Genomic DNA, 16,989 nt, shown 5'->3' on the forward strand with positions numbered 1-16,989 from the left:
CAACAGACGATAAACCAATTTCCGATCAGAAGGAACCGCTACTCGTCAGCAATGCTGTAACAGAAGCGGAAATCCTCGGGGCCTTACAAACCATGAAATCTCAAGCAGCCGGTCCTGATTTCATTAAGATCCGGGAGCTGCGTAAGGTACCCATTCAGAAATTGGTCCTAGTCCATAATACCATGCTTCATTTTGGTGTCACTCAAGAGGTATAAAGGGATTGCAGGACCACCTTGATACCAAAGGGTGGCGATCCAATGGAGGTAGGTAACTGGCGTCCGATAACCATTTCGTCTGCTTGGGAAAAGAACGAAGAAGAGGCCTTCGTCCATACAACATAATTTCCATCGATCTTCGAAAAGCTTTCGACACGGTGTCGCAATGATCTATTGAACGGACTATGACTCGCTTCGGGTTGGATGCAACATTTAAGCGGTATGTGGCGGACTCGTACCTGAATTGTCGTACGAGGGTCGCAGCCGGGAGCAAGTCAACGAAGTACATCAAGATGTGTAGACTCGTCAAACAGGGAGATCCCTTGTAGCCCTACCTCTTCACCATGGTGGTCGATGAGCTGATATGCAAGCTCGGCGCCTTCCAATTGCAGACGGCAGGAAGATCTCGGTGTTGGGCTACGCTACGATGATTTAACTCTGCTGTCCGAATCGGCCAAGGATGGTACCAAACAGCTCCGGATAGCCGTCGAATTCTTCAAGAAGAGGGTGATGTCGATAAACGCTGGTAAGAGTGCAGCTATTACGGTTAACGTCAACCGTGGTAATAAGCACTCTTACTGCGTGACGCGCTCTCTCGTCTCTGTCGGTAACGACAGGATTCGGCAGTTGCAACCGAGTTAGCTGGTTGAATACCTAGGCAGAAGGTATATTGCATTAGGACAGACCAGGGTGGCCTTCAGCGAGCTGCAGACATAGCTCGATCGCATTCATCGAGCGGGGCTAAAACCAGCACAAAAACTGCTGGTACTTAAAACATACTTGCTCCCGAAGTATATCGACAAGTTGCAGAGTCCAACCATCACGATAAAGACGTTGAAAGGCAGGTCCGTGCGTATAGCCGTTCGGAGGTTTCTGTCCCTCAACCGCACGTGCGTCGATGCTTTCATCCACGCTCCCACCAAAGAGGGTAATCTGGGCGTCATGGCCGTGGCCATGCACGTTCCGGTTATTATAAGAAGGAAATAGACTAAATTATGAAGCTCAGCTACTGATTCGTCGTATTTAGCCCTCAGTTTACCATATATGTCACGTCTCTGGGAGAAGATCCTTAAATGGACTAGAACATCCGCAGGCAATTCAGCATCGATCGCGCGTGAGTTGAGTCAGAAGCTTGAGGACGGCTATAGTGGAAACGGACTTCGCCAGGGCTCTTCAAACTCAGAAAGCTCAGCCTGGATAAACAATCCACCGCCTTATTGGTCGGAGAGAGATTTTGTCAAGGCAATTTAGCTGCGAGGAAATCTTCTACCAACTAGAGGTATCCCTTCAAATCCACCACATGAACGGAGGTGCCGAAAGGGATGCGAACGTCGTATCTAGAATGATACGTCGGATAAGATGCGCCGACGAATAGCTATAATCAAAATTTCCGCACTGCAATTCCTTTACTTTTACATTTCGAGGCAAGTCCTTCCTATTCTTACGAATTGTACCACATGCTAATGTATTTTCTAGTTTTAGTCTTTTGAGTAATTTTACGCTCGTAAAGAAATTATCAAAAAAAATAATTCTTTCTTGATTCCAGTACATCTTGGTTAATGACAGGACTACTATTTCTCCTAAACCATAGTTCTCGAATTTTTCGTTTATGCCTTGAAATAAGTCAAACTGTAAAATATTTTGGTCTGCAGTAGACCATATTTTCTATTCCCTTTTGATGGGCTTTTTCGGTTTATATTGTTTCAAGCTACCTCATCCTTTAAAAATGATCATAGTTTCATCCACACTAAGTTTTCTTGTACCCTGATAACATGTAGTAAATTGTTTGTTTAGAGTATCTATCATCGGTTGAATTTTAAGTGCCCTATCTTTATTGTTGTTGCCAATAGATTTGTCGTTGTCGTAGATTTGCCAATATTATCTCGAGACGATTCCTTGACATGGTTTTCGAAACAAGTGGCACATGTAAGTCTTCTGAAGTATTCCAGTACTTCACCTTGCTTCATATTCAGTATCTTATTATTCTGTACTGCATACAAATTACTTTGATAGATAATCTTCTCCATAATATCTCCGAGTGATCTAACAAAAACATATGTAGGTGTTGTGCATCCTGCGAACACTGGACTCACTGTTCCTTCTCTAAGTAGTAACTTTGAACAATTTCGATGACATCTTTTTTATACCATTTCCGGTTAGTTTCAAGAGGTTCAAATCTTTCATTTAGTTCGTCTTCAACCACAGCTTCTCCTAGTCCTGATTATTCAATCTCACCTACATCATTTTTAACTAATTCACTTTCTTCAGCTGCCGATGGACCAACATCTCTTATTTCACTATCGTCAGAATCGCTGGCTTCATTATTCACTAATTTCGACATCATCTGGTAGGTCCAGAATTTGTATTGCCAGTTCTTCTAATTCCTTTTCTGATAAAGGCCTTTTAATTTTCAGAAAATCCTTCTATTTACTTGCAATTCTAAAATAAAGTAATATAAAATAAAAACATGTTATGAATCCTGACGGGATGTGAGAGTCCCGAGGCATTGGATAGTAATATGAGATTTAATTATCATCATAACAAAATAAATGTTTTATTGGTGCTTACCCTGAAGTGTATTGCGTCTGATTCACAAATAAAATTCAGCAGAAACAATATAAATAATAATGATAAACACGTATAAATGTGCTTGCATTGAACCAACGTCCACCGGCAACAGTTACTGTTACAATAAATTCGATTACCGACAATTGTCAGCGAATACACCAGGTGAAATATTTTCTTATGTTAGACAAACGTTGTACAAAATTTGCCGTAATAAGAAAATCATAACGATTTAAAATTTTTGGACTTCAGAGTCCCGTCGGACAAAAAGGAGATATACTTCTTATCCTAATAGTGTCGCGCAGTGTATATATGTAGTCTATTTTTTAGTTAATCCTTTACGTTTATTTTAATCCCAGTAATATTTGTCTCCCGCAGTTTACGTCATCTTCAAATTTTACGAATATCGTAAACCGTAAACATTGAAATCCTTATTTGTCGACGAGTCGCCATCCCAAAATTAATCCAGTAAATTTTTGAGCGTCTTTCAATAATATTTTTATTTACTTTAGATCTAAATATGAACTAAGTTTTTAGAATAAACAGTCGGGGCTATCAAGTTGAACAGAGATGATTGAAAAATGAACCCGACGCTTTTGAAGTTAATATTTTCATTTTAATTTTGTGTCAATACTATTAGTTCTAACGAATTTTATTTTTGTCGCGTACAAAAAAATTATACTGGGCGTTTGTATATTTGTTAGCGGTATGTTTTACTTTGCCCAACAGGCCATACTAAGTTTTAATTATATTTTATTCGTTGTCGCAGTCGATACTCTATACAGTAAAAGGTCGTTAAGTTGAACTGAAATTTTACTATATCGCTGTTGGACGTGAAAAAGGGGACAAGTCAATTTTTGATGAAAACGAGATTAACTCAAATATAGGTTAAAAAAATATGTTTTAATTGTGAGTAAACGTACATTTGTATGTTAAGTTAATTGTTCCAAAAGAGGCACTTACAAAATAGTACATAACATTTAGTGTAAAAAGGGATATGTTAACATATTTCTTTTGGCACTGCCTATATCAGTATTTCTCTTAGTGAATAATGAGACAACTTGACTTGTTCCCTTAGTCACGGTTAAATTTTAATGTAACGAGCAACCAACTTACACGCATAACCTATAAATTAGTATTCAGCACATAATTGCTAAATCAAAACGACTTCTAAAAACAATAAAGAAGCAAAAGTTTATGGAATATTGTGGGAGTATTAATAGAAACGTAGACATCAGCTCTATTTGGCAAACTATAAGAAAATTTAAAAATGCATTCTCTCAACCTTCAAACAATAAACTTCCCAATGAAAAAATAAGTTATGAAATATTAACTAACCTTTCAGTAACTAATATTGAACCGGATTTTGAATTACAGACCATTGATCACTTGTCTAGTGAATTCAATCTCACGGAATTAAAAAATAGTCTATTTTTAAAGAAAAACACATCACCAGGCCTTGATAATATTACCTTTAATATGTTAAAACATTTACCTGAAATAGGACTAATATGGCTACTAAATTTATACAACAAGGTTAAAGAAGGTGAACTGATTCCCAATGAGTGGAAAACTCAGATTATTATAAGTATTCCTAAGAACAACAAAATTCAAAATTATAATTTAAGAGCAGAAAATTATAGAGCTCTGGGACTTTCATCATGTGTAGTAAAACTACTGGAATCAATGATTAAAAATAGGCTGGATTGGATCGTGGAAAATCAAAAAACATTTAGCCAATTTCAAGTAGGATTTAGAAAAGGTATGGGAGTTCACGATAATTTAAATTATTTAAATACTTATGTTCAATTGGCTTTCTCAAAAAACCAATATGTAAATGCTACTTTCTTAGATATTAAAGCAGCTTTCGATTATGTGAATATTTACATACTATACAGACTTCTTAATAATCTTCATATTCCAGTAGACATCAATAACCTTATATTTCAATTCTTAAACAATAGGACTCTATATGTTAAAAATCATTATCACGAAATGGTTGGACCATCGCATACTATACAAGGTCTAATACAAGGCTCACCTTTAAGCCCAATATTATTCAATATTTATCTTAAAAATATATACACAATAATGCCTGAAAATTGTGTACTTCTGTCATATGCAGATGATCTAATTATCTTAACAAAAGGTAGTAATTTTAACCATATAGCAAATCAGGTAAACTTTATCCTATATGAATTATCCAAATGGTTTGATACACATAATCTTAAACTATCCTCATCAAAATGCGAGACTTTGTGGTTTAAAATGAACCGTCCTATTAGTAATCCACCAGATATAAAAATTAATGACTATATAATCCCTAATGTTCTGACGAAAAAATATTTAGGTATAATATTTATGCACAATCTAAATTGGTCAGACCAAATAGATAACATGATTAATAAAGCCCAAAAGGGCATTAATATAATACGTGCTCTTTGTAGAGTATGGTGGGGATCAGACCCAAGAACACTAAAATTAATATATAATGGCTTGATACAATCACAATTAGATTATGGCGCTAGTATAATTAATAACTTCTCTCAACAAAATTTTATGAAATTAAACCGAATACAATTCCAAGCTTTGAGAACAACACATGGGATGATGAAATCTACTCCCACTAATGTCATTTTAGCAGAAAGTGCAACTATCGATCTACACCATAGATTTAAATGGATTGCCACGAAATACATAGCAAAGATTAGCACAACTCCAAATCACTCATTATTAAATATGCTTCTAGACTTAAAAAAATATCATGGTTATCAACAAGGATATTGGAAGGGAAAAAATCCAACATATTAGATTGACGCTCTAACAGAAGTTAAAAAGTTTTTACCATCAATGAACACAAGTGACATACCAGCCTGCTACTCAAATGAATATGATATCTACACTTATAATGTACCAATTATAAAAACATTAAAAAAAAAATAGTTCACATAACCTTTGGGAATATTACAATTTTGTAAATTCGTATTACTATAATTACATACAAATATTTACAGATGCTTCAAAAAAACAAAAAAATCAAAACCTTGAGGAAGCCAAAACGGGCATAGGAATACACATACCTAGTATAAATTATTCCTTTTCTGAAAAAATTCCTTCACGTATTAATATCTGTACAGCAGAAATAATAGCTATTCAAAAGGGTCTAATGATTTGTGAGGAAAAAGGTTTTGATAAAGCTATAATATTTACGGACTCAAAGAGCGCTATAGACAACATTAATAACAATATGATAACTGCAACAAAAGATTACAGAGTCTTGCAAGTTAAAAAGAAACTATACTATTTAAATAAATATGGAAAAGATATTAGATTATGTTGGATTCCTGGACATAATGATATCAAGGGAAATGAAATAGCTGACAAACTGGCAAAGATTGGGGCTGAATTAAATATTCCTGCTAAAATTCGATTAAGTAACTTGGATATCATGCCATTATTAAAAAATAAAATATGTTCTATGCATCAAAATAATTGGTTAAATTCTTTTCAATATAAAGGCAAGTGGTATAACAACATACAACATTTTTTTCCTAATAAACCATGGTTTGACACAATCCCATACATAGATAGGCGGCATATTACTACCATTATTAGAATGAGGAGTGGTCATTGCCTGACAGGAGTACATTTATATAAAATCAACATTCGCGATAACCCATACTGTGAATGTGGGCAAATGGATACACTAGAACACATATTTTGGGAATGCCCAATAAACAAAATAAAAGATTATGATATCAGGAGCTGATCAAAATTAATATTAAAACCCCAATTAACATACCAATGCTTCTATGCGAGATTAACCCTAAAATTATCAAAATTCTTATCAGATTCCTACAGATCAACCATATAAAATTATAACCTTAATAATAACCTATCCAATATTAACATTTAAACTAACGATAAGAAAATAGAAAACATAAATAAAATGTAGATTTGTAGAAAAAATGTCTATATGTCAATGATAATTGATAATAGGGCATGAGATATTCTCAGACTCACGACAGTGGCCCAAAAATTAACAAAACAAATGTACTGGCTGATTATTCAGAAGAATAAAAGTCAAAAAGAAGAAGAAGAATTCAGCACTTGTCATAGTTGTGACTATTATTGCAAAATAAAAATGTTTGTTTAAATTTAGTAATAACAATATAATAAGTGAGAATGAAAAATGTCTAGAGGAAAACAAATTCTGATTATGCTTAAATATCTGAATAATGCCGATGGTAATTTTCTATAAGTAGTTGTATAATGGATGTGACAATGGTTTACAAATGCACCAGAGAATATTCGTATGTATTCTTCAATTAAGGAAACTGTATTAGAAAATTAGAATTGGACACTTGGAAGGGATTATACCAATGCAGAAAAACTTTCGTTATGGTAAGTAATAAATAATTATACTGAAAGTAGGTACAAGTAGTATAAAGTATGAAAGAAATTATATGAACAAAAACAAAATGTGTATCCAGTGTCAGTTTTTTTTTGCTTGCTAATAACAATTTTATTTTTGTTTCATTGTAAAGCACCATGCCAGAGATGAGTCTCAGATGTGCTACGCTAGTGCTGCATCACTTCCAGATCAAATTAGGGATCTATTAGATTTCTTATCAGATGATAGTATTGCAGATCCAAATTTTGTCCTTGCGCAGTATGAAAAATATGATAGCTTTGCCAAGGACAGCGATATACTAGAAAAAAAAAAGAGAAGAGCCTTATCAGAAGGAGATATAAATAATACTTCAGTAGACCAATATAACTTAGATGGGAAAGTCCGCGAGAAAGTTAAAAAACGCACTAACATGTGCTGATGCTTCTATTTTCTATAGAAGCAAGAGTGTCTTTTTGGTTGTCACCAAAAGGAAACCAAATAAAGCCGTCACTAAAATTTAAACTCATTGTACAATTAGATCAATGGACTTTATTGCTTTCTAGTTAGTTGTGTTTTTTATTAAGATATTTGCTCTGTATGTTAAATACCTTTACAGTTTCTATAACATCCGAAAGACTACAAGTTGTTTTGTAAGTATAGTAATCTAATATTGTTTACTTATGAACTCTTTCATTATATTTGTGGTAAACTGAAGAAGCTTTTGAAATTGAAAAAAAAAAAAAAATAAAATCGTATTCATTACAATTAAACCAATAAAGTAGATGACGTCTCTTTTCTTTTGCCAACATAAATGACCGATTCAGAGCCTTTGCATTCACTTGTTGAGATACATGAAAGCCCGGTGTAGTGATAATCGACGCAGTTCAACTCAGAAGACTGATGAGTTTAATATTATTGTTTATAATAATACTAATCTTAGTTTTAGCTTAAATTATCCTAACCGCGGAAACCTATCAGAATATTATCAGATAACGTCCACCAAAAAACTAAAAACTATCTTTAAGAGACGAGTACCAGATTTACTACTGGTTTTGCCCACTCTTAACATTTTAAAATTTTTACACCTTTATGACTTCCCTTTATTTAAAAGATAAGAATTATGACCGTAACTTCTGAGAATATAAAACATCAGATTGTTTTTTCTTCCACTGCCTTCATTTATTTCACTAACTAAACCCCTTTTTGAACACATTAGTTATTAGTGAGTATAATTGCTGCTGGGACTAATTCGTCATTCAGTTTTTCAAATTTTCAGCTTCAGAATTAAGCTAAGGATTAAGTTTTATTCGTTCTTGACAACTATTACAATCAAATCTATGATTTCTTTTTTTATTTTTAAATCCATAATCTTTCTAATATAATAGTATTTAAATTTACATAAACAAAAAAGCAAACTTTGTTCTAAACAATTTAGAGCGTTTACTTTACTACTAGAAATCCATCGAATTTATGCTTGCCCGTTTTTCCTTTAAATACACATGCCCCTCCATCATCCATTAAATAGAATGACGTGGTAGCTTTGAAACTTTATAGAAGGGTTGGCTAATTGAATTTGTGTCACACCACGATTTAATTACAAAATAAAAAACCTAACCTTATTACAGACAATTTTCCTATATTCACCCTTAGTAATTTTTTTTATAATACTTCTGGTACCACAATAAATAAAATAAAAAATATTATTTTATTTATTTCTTAAAATTTGATAAATTGAAACCAAACAGTAAAAATTTATTTTCTTAATATGATTCTAAAATTATGTACTATTTATGTTAAATTATGTACTATTTTGAATGAGAAATAGCCATAATTTTGTCGAAAATACTTTATTTTATTCTTTCGATTTCCACTTCGGATTCTGAGAACAATTTTCGCGTTGAAAATCTAAGCGTCAAAATAAAAGTCGTTCATTATCGTTCTCTTTGCCTTTATCCCTATTTAATTTAATAACAAATAATTCAATTTATTAATATATATATATATATATATATATATATATATATATATATATATATATATATATATTTACTAAATACTATTTTCTTTCGATTGCTTATGTTATAATTTACATTTTTAATTTCCCGCTTAATTTTAAGTTGGTAATACAGTTGGCAGTACTAAAAATTCACTAACAGTATTCTGTTAGACGTTATTTTCAAAGTTGTTTTTTGTATTTTCTCCAAAGTATTTAAACAATAATTATCCACTCACTTTCTCTTTCTGCTCGTGAAATGTGACTGAAATCAAGCCTGCAACGACGACTATTTTAACATGTCGTCCTTCTTTTTGTTTTTAACTTTTAACGTTTTTAGTAATTTTTAAGTGTTTTTTAACAGTAACATTTTTAAGTTTAGTTGCAACCTCAGTTTTATCATGTTATTTAACGTTGTTGTTTATGCTACGAATCTTACATTCGGGTAAGTTTTTTATAGTTTTTTACAGCCTTTTTGGCACCATTCAGTTTGTTACAACATAGTAATTTTCTTTGTAGACCTTGATAAAGGTGGCAAAAAACCACCGAAAGCTTGGATTCAGAATAAATAGTACGCCTTAGCAAAGCTCTATTTTTTATTGACTACCACACCCAAAAAGAAAAAAGTATTTACATATATATATATATATATATATATATATATATATGTATAATATGCTACTCTAATATTGTTAATATAAATAACTTTTTGCTAAATCTTAAAACATTGTATCTAACAATCAGAACATCTATTATCATTCACTACCTTTTATACCATCATTAATACCTAAATTAATACAAACACTAAAGGTTATTGACAATATAAAAATAGCAACAAAGAACATCAAAACTATTTCATCTTTATATTCCAAAACTAAATATCCTATAGACAAATTTGAAAAAACGAATTTAGTATACAGCATTAGTTGTACTCAGTGTGAGGCTGAATATGTTGGTGAGACCGGAAGAAATATTTCAAATCGCATTATTTCTCACAAAAGTGATTGCAGAATTAAAAAACCATCTTGTGCTTTGGCAGAGCATGTAATCGATAAAGACCATATTATGGATTTTGATAACATTAAAATTTTATGTAGTGAAAGTAATAAATTCAAAAGGACTTTTTTGGGAATGGTTTGTATTAGCAAAAGTGATAATAATTTAAACAAAAGATCAGAAATTCAAAATCTAAGCAAAATTTTGATTTAATTTTCCATATATCTGTTACATTTTTTCAGACATCTGTCAATGGTGAATAAATCTTCTCCTTTTTTGTTACTAAACAAAAAAGAATTTACAAAATTTTATTTTTGGCAATATAATTGTCAAAAATAAAAAATTTAAGTTGGCATTTATGACATTGAGGCTTATTTGTAATTGATTACTATTTTAACTTATTTATAAATTCAATTGTTTTTGTATTTTAAATATTTCAAAATTATACTAAAAATTTCAGAGAAGCATTTATTAGATTAGGACATTTTTATATTAATTATTTTTAAGATGTATTAGCAGCAATTTTTATTTACTAAACTAATTTTATTTGGTGAGTTAACAAAAATTGTTTTTTCTTTCTAGTTCAAGTTTGTAAGATATTTTGTCTTTTTTAGCAGCTCTTGATAATAATTGTAAACACAATTGAAAGCTCGAGATAAAAAATAGTTAACCAATAGCCCTTTTATTGACTCCAACCCATCCAAAACAGTTATATATATATATATATATATATATATATATATATATATATATATATGTATATATATATATATATATATATATATATATATATATATATATATATATATATATATATATACAAAATCCCAGATTTGGTAGATTTTGCTGTAACAAAAGGGATAGCTGACATCCATAGTGCAATAGAGTCAAACTTCGATGTAACATTAGATCACAGCACAATAATAATAACTTTAAGTACACTCATAATATGGAGAAAACCACCACCCAAACTCACAACTAAAGAAACAAACTGTAATGTTTTCCAAAATTCTGTAAATACAAAGATTAGACTAGATATTAGGAATAAAGATACCCAAGATATAGAGAAAGCAGTAGACTATATAACAACAGTGTTACAAACAACAGGATGGGAAGCAACCCACAGTGCCAAAGAAGTTTGCAAGAAAACCATAATATCCCCCTACATATAAGAGAACTTCTAGCAGAAAAAAGAAGAGCTCGACACATCTAACAAAACTACGAGAAATCCACTAAATAAAACGTACCTTAACAGGAAAAAGTCATAGACTAAATATTAATGAAAATTACATGAAGAAAAAACGAATCTTTCCAGTTGTATGTTTTGAACCTCTCACATGAAGACCACTCTATATGGAAAGCTAAAAAAAATTTAAACGACAGACAATAACAAATTCACCTTTAAGAAAAACAGATATCACCTGAGCCCTCACAAATGCAGAAAAAACAACAGTATTTGCAGAGCATCTTGCAACTGTATTCTCAGCACTAGATACTTATAACCATGAAGATGATGATATAAGAATGTAGCTCAAAACTCCATGTCAACTATATCTTCCTCTGACAACATCTACTCCAACAGAGATTCGACAACAAACAAAAATGCTAAATCCTAAAAAAGCTCCTGGATATGATTTGAATCACTTATTTCGAAAAGGGCATCAGTCCCGTTTTTTCAATATGGCGTTTATGATGATAATGGGTTCTTACTATGTAGACGCATGTACTGTATGAGACAGACATCAGTCCAGCTAATATTGTAGACGTCAGAGAGTATTGAAGTATTTGCTTAGTATGAAAAGGTTGTCAGTCCGTGACTTTTGTCCTTTTCAAAACGAACTGTCAGTAATTTTTAAAACAGCTGGCTTTTTTATTTTACTTCTTGATTGTTTCTGTTACTGGGTATGGTTATTTGCAGTTTTGGTGTTAACGTTGATTGTTACAGACGTATTCAAACATTAAAATGAGTGGTAGTGACACCAATTCCAATATTATCGATAATAAAAAACGTAAAGGGGTGAAACATCCTGAAAAATACAAACATAACATTATTAAAAAAGCCAGACTTTCTGGGTCATCATATGTGAGTTTTAAAGGAACAATAATTGCTGAAACACAGACTGGAGACAACTATAGGTAAGTTTAGTGAATTCATTTTGTTTAATATTGTTCTGAAACTATTTCCTTGTGGCATCTTATGTAATTTACTATTTTATTTAAAAGAGGAAATCAATAGAAATAAACTAGCGACGTATAGTTTAAAATGTTTTAAAATGTATAATGTATGTCTGAGTTTTCAATATGAACGAATTAGATTAAATTAAAATAGAAGATTTTTTTACCAAGCAACAAAATCAAAATTTATTTTATTTATTAATGTTTTGTATTTTGATAGCGATTTCAGAAGTGGAAGTCGAAACTTCAAAAATAAATTAATTTCACAAATTGTGGCTTTATTTCCAAATAAAATAGTAAATTTAATTTTTAATATGAAATTTTTAATATAAAAGTATAACAAAATGGGCTGTTCATTAATGGGATGCAGTATGTACCAATAGTGATGAAATTTGGCTTGTTGCACTTAGCTGGACTTTCAAAACCTCTCATGTAAATTTGGACGATTTTTTGGCTACAAATGTAACAGCTCCTAAATGCTTTCGGACAGTTATGTCAAAGAACCGATTCTATATACTCCTTCGTGCACTACGCTTTGACGATATCCAGTCCAGAGTAGAACGACGAAAGCATGACAAACTTGCACCCATTAGAAAAGTTTTCGACGAGTTTTTGGAAAAGTGCATGGCTTGCTATACAGTTGGAATGTATTGCTGCATTGACGAGATGCTTAAAGATTTTCGGAGAAAATGTCGCTTTCGTCAATATATACCCAGCAAGTCGGCAAAAGATGGAATAAAAATGTTCGCACTTGTTGATTCACGAACTTTTTATACAGCAAAGTTGAAAATATATGCTGGAAAATAACCAGAAGGCCCCTTTAGGATATATAATAGTCCTAGCAGTGTGGTTAAACGTATGATAGAACCAATTGCTCATACTGGACGAAACATTACTTACGATAACTAGTTTACGTCCATTCCACTGGCTACTGACTTGCTACATAATTACAGGATAACTCTAGTAGGAACCCTGAGAAAGAATAAACCACAAATTCCTTCTCTTTTTGTAGCTACAAAAGGAAGACCACTAAACAGCAGCATTTTCGGTTATATTAAAGACTCTCCTTTACTATCAGACGTTCCCAAAAACAACAAAAATGTTCTGATGTTATCTACGTTTCATAATGATGACCCAGATGATGAAAAAACGGGTGAAAATTATAACATCTGGACCAGATGAAATGTAATTACTCCGTTTCTCGAATAAGATGCCGATGGTCACTTACAGTCTTTTTTTCATCGATAAATATTGCAGGAATAAATCGTCAGGTAATTTATTATAGCAATACTAATACTACTTAAATTAGACGCCATATATATCTAAGTGAATTTAGTACAGATCTCATCAGACCCCACCTGATAAGTCGTGCATCAATAAAAACATTGCCTATATTATTACGAATTCAAATAAGACGCCGTGCAGGTCTTCCTTATGAAGAAAAATTCTTCCTTATTTGTGGTAAAAATTGAAATATGTCAAATATGCCACAATAAATGTTATGAGAGTGAATAAAGGGTTTACATTTATTTTATGTTGTACAATTTTTCTATAGCATTTTTCATATAAAAATGCTTGCACGTCATTCAAGCTTTACGACGTCAGAACCCCACAGCGTTGCCAAAACATCAGAATAGTTAGTAAGTGAGGAATTTTAAAATGTCAACCTTTTGTCAAACTATTATATTAACAGTAAATACACTTAGTTTTAAGACTACTGCAACACACTAAAATACATAAAAAACATTTTAATACTAAATTATATAATCTACATTTTATACTTACCTCTTTTAGGGCTTTAATAGTAAAAACGTCCCGCCATTATTTCTTGTTCAAAATAATATATCTTATATGAAAGCTTTTCAGCTTTCTACATACTATTTATTTGGTTTTGCATAGCACAATCACAATACACAACAATAATTAGTTTTTAAAGCTATTAATCTAAATTTAATATGTATTTATAAATACAACTTATTAATATATATTATATTTTGATCAAATTGTGTAAGAAATCAAAACATAAACAAAATTCTTACTCTAAAAAAGTGGCAACACTTTATACACTTTTGCCACACACTGAACTGTCAATAAAATTTGAAGTATTGCCATATCAGTTGCGTACAATTGTCTTATATATTTAATTAAAATTATTATTTTGTAGAATATTAGACTTAAAGAGTTATTTCATAAAATTTATATTATTAATAATAACAAATGTTGTTGGTTATTTAATCAATATAATTCTAAAATTTCCAATATAATGATGATTACATTTTTCTGATTATTACACCATGTTGACGCCTATGAAAGATCGGGCAGTTCCGTATGGGTTTCGTATTATTAGCTGTGTTAGGAAAATTTGAACTCTAAGGTTGATGTTCTGGAAATTTTAAATACAAGTGACGTCACTTGTATAAATCGTGACGTGCAAGTGTTTTACTTTGAAAAATGGTATATATTATGTATTATTTCATTAATAAAAAGTACATACATTCATGTTATTTATCACTAATAAAATTAAAGAACCAGCAACCGACTAAGTTTTGTTAATTATTGAATATCCTAATAAAATATAATTAAATGAGAAGAAAATGGCGACTGGCAACAATCGCTTCATTTCCTGATACGCGAACAATCACGGGTTAATCCAAATCTTAATAAAATACCAATAAAAACTCAACAAGTGAAAAATGTAGATATACTTCAAACATGTGAAACATAAATAAAACGTCAACATTGAAGTTATAAGTATATTTCATTGGTATTGTCATTTCTAATGCATTTAAAAATTATATTTATTATTTCTAAAAATGTTTGTATCTATCATAAACGATGATATTCTTCAAGGTGGTTAAAGTTCTTACATTAATTACTTTCTTTTGTGATGTTTACTCCCAAAATATCTATTGCAGAGAACGCGAGAGACTCGTCTCGACAAATGCGGCTGATTTATTTCAATTAGTAGACGCAACTCTTGGATCAAATGTAACGTTAAAATGTGCATTTTGTGACGAAGTTGACGATGGACAAGCAAAAAATTGGTTCAAATCTGATAAAGTAGGAACAAAAGCTAAAGAGCTCACTCCAGGAATGGAAAACGAAAGAGAACTAAATAGAGTTGCAGTAAATACAGATCATAGTTTAAATATATTCAATGTTTCTTTACTTGATAGAGGAGTATATTATTGCCGAAACTTAGAAATGAAGGAAATTAATATGGGGACTAATTATTATATCGATATTATAGATACATTCACTGGAGGTAAATTTTTGATGTATTTTATTATAGATAACACAGTCCAACAAAAAAATTGTCTTGCTGCCGAAAACAAATCAACTCTGTTCAATCAATCAATTCATCTGTGCCGATTCCAAAAATACAAACCTTTTCTTTGTATGAGCTCTAGCTTTCGAGATATAACATAATCATCAAATACTTAAATATTCTTACATTTCTAATATTTTAACACTATAATTGCAATATGTTTATAACTAAACTTAACAAATTCTTAGACAAATGCATACTAATGACTTCTAATTAAAGTGTACTTATTGGAAATGCCCATAACTTGAAATTAACGCTAATTACTTCGTAACTATTTTCTGATAAGTAAATAGTATTTTCTCTGAAATGGCCTTAATAAATTCATATAAAGTCCACTGCATTCCATTGTAAAATTTAGTTTGAACTTGAGTTTGTTGCAATAGTTTGTTTTCGACAACTGAAAACCATGACTTCGACAAGTAGGCGTTGTTGTGTGAATAACCCGGACGTTTTTTGCTACATATGTGACGAGTACATTGTAAAGGAAATTATAAAACCAGTTTGTGATTTTGATCCAGATCAAGATAAATCCTGGGCTCCACATATAACATGTAAAACTTGTCTTGAAGTCTTGCGACAGTAGACGAAAGGATATCGAAAATTTGTGTTCCAATGATACGGAGTGAATCAAAAAATCATTTTGACGATTGCTATTTCTGTTTTGTAAATATAAAGGGCATTAATCCTAACAATCGACATCCTTGGATAAATCCTAACCTGGATTCAGCAATAATACCAATTCCACATTAGCTTGAGCAGACACCCATTCCAATATATCCATACGCCTTTCGTAAAGTGTTTTCCATTATCCCAACAATAATGATATCATCAGCATAGGCAAAGATTTGCACTGATTTATGATATATTGAACCAGTGTTTGTGATTTGTGACATACGTATTACTTTTTCCAGAACCAGATTGAACAGTATATAGGAGAAAGGTTCTCCCTGGCGCACCCCTTTATTTGTTTTAAAAGGTTTAGACAGTTCCCCCTAAATTCGTACTCTATATTCAACCTTATCAAGGGTTAGTTTTGTTAAATTTACCAACTGATTTGGTATTCCGAGCTCTTTCATTGCTTTGAACATCTCTCTTCTATTCACAGAGTCGTAGGCTACTTTGTAGTCTATAAATATGTGATCAGTATTAATGTCATATTTCAATGTTTTTTCTAAAATTTGTTTTAGGGTTGCGATATTTAAATTGGTGCCTAGATATGTATATTGCTCGACTCTTTCGATATTCTGTTGGTTGATTGTAAGTTGAGCGTTTAGTATTGGTTTTTTACTAATTGTCATAAATTTGGTTTTCTTTATGTTGAGAG

General features: G+C 31.5%; 1 protein-coding gene across 2 annotated transcripts in view; it reads left to right on the forward strand.

The window, feature by feature from the left end:
* Nucleotides 1-15,112: 15,112 nt before the first annotated feature.
* LOC140449896 (uncharacterized) overlaps nucleotides 15,113-16,989 on the forward strand; it is a 97,653-nt gene continuing 95,776 nt past the window's right edge. For both annotated transcript variants that reach the window (XM_072543312.1, XM_072543311.1), the window contains exon 1: nucleotides 15,113-15,602. In XM_072543312.1, the coding sequence (XP_072399413.1) occupies nucleotides 15,173-15,602 (430 nt within the window). In that variant the 5' untranslated portion in view covers nucleotides 15,113-15,172. The remainder of the gene's footprint in view (nucleotides 15,603-16,989) is intronic.

Source organism: Diabrotica undecimpunctata, chromosome 9 (genome assembly GCF_040954645.1).
Source record: "Diabrotica undecimpunctata isolate CICGRU chromosome 9, icDiaUnde3, whole genome shotgun sequence".
NCBI classification, from domain to species: Eukaryota; Metazoa; Arthropoda; class Insecta; order Coleoptera; family Chrysomelidae; genus Diabrotica; species Diabrotica undecimpunctata.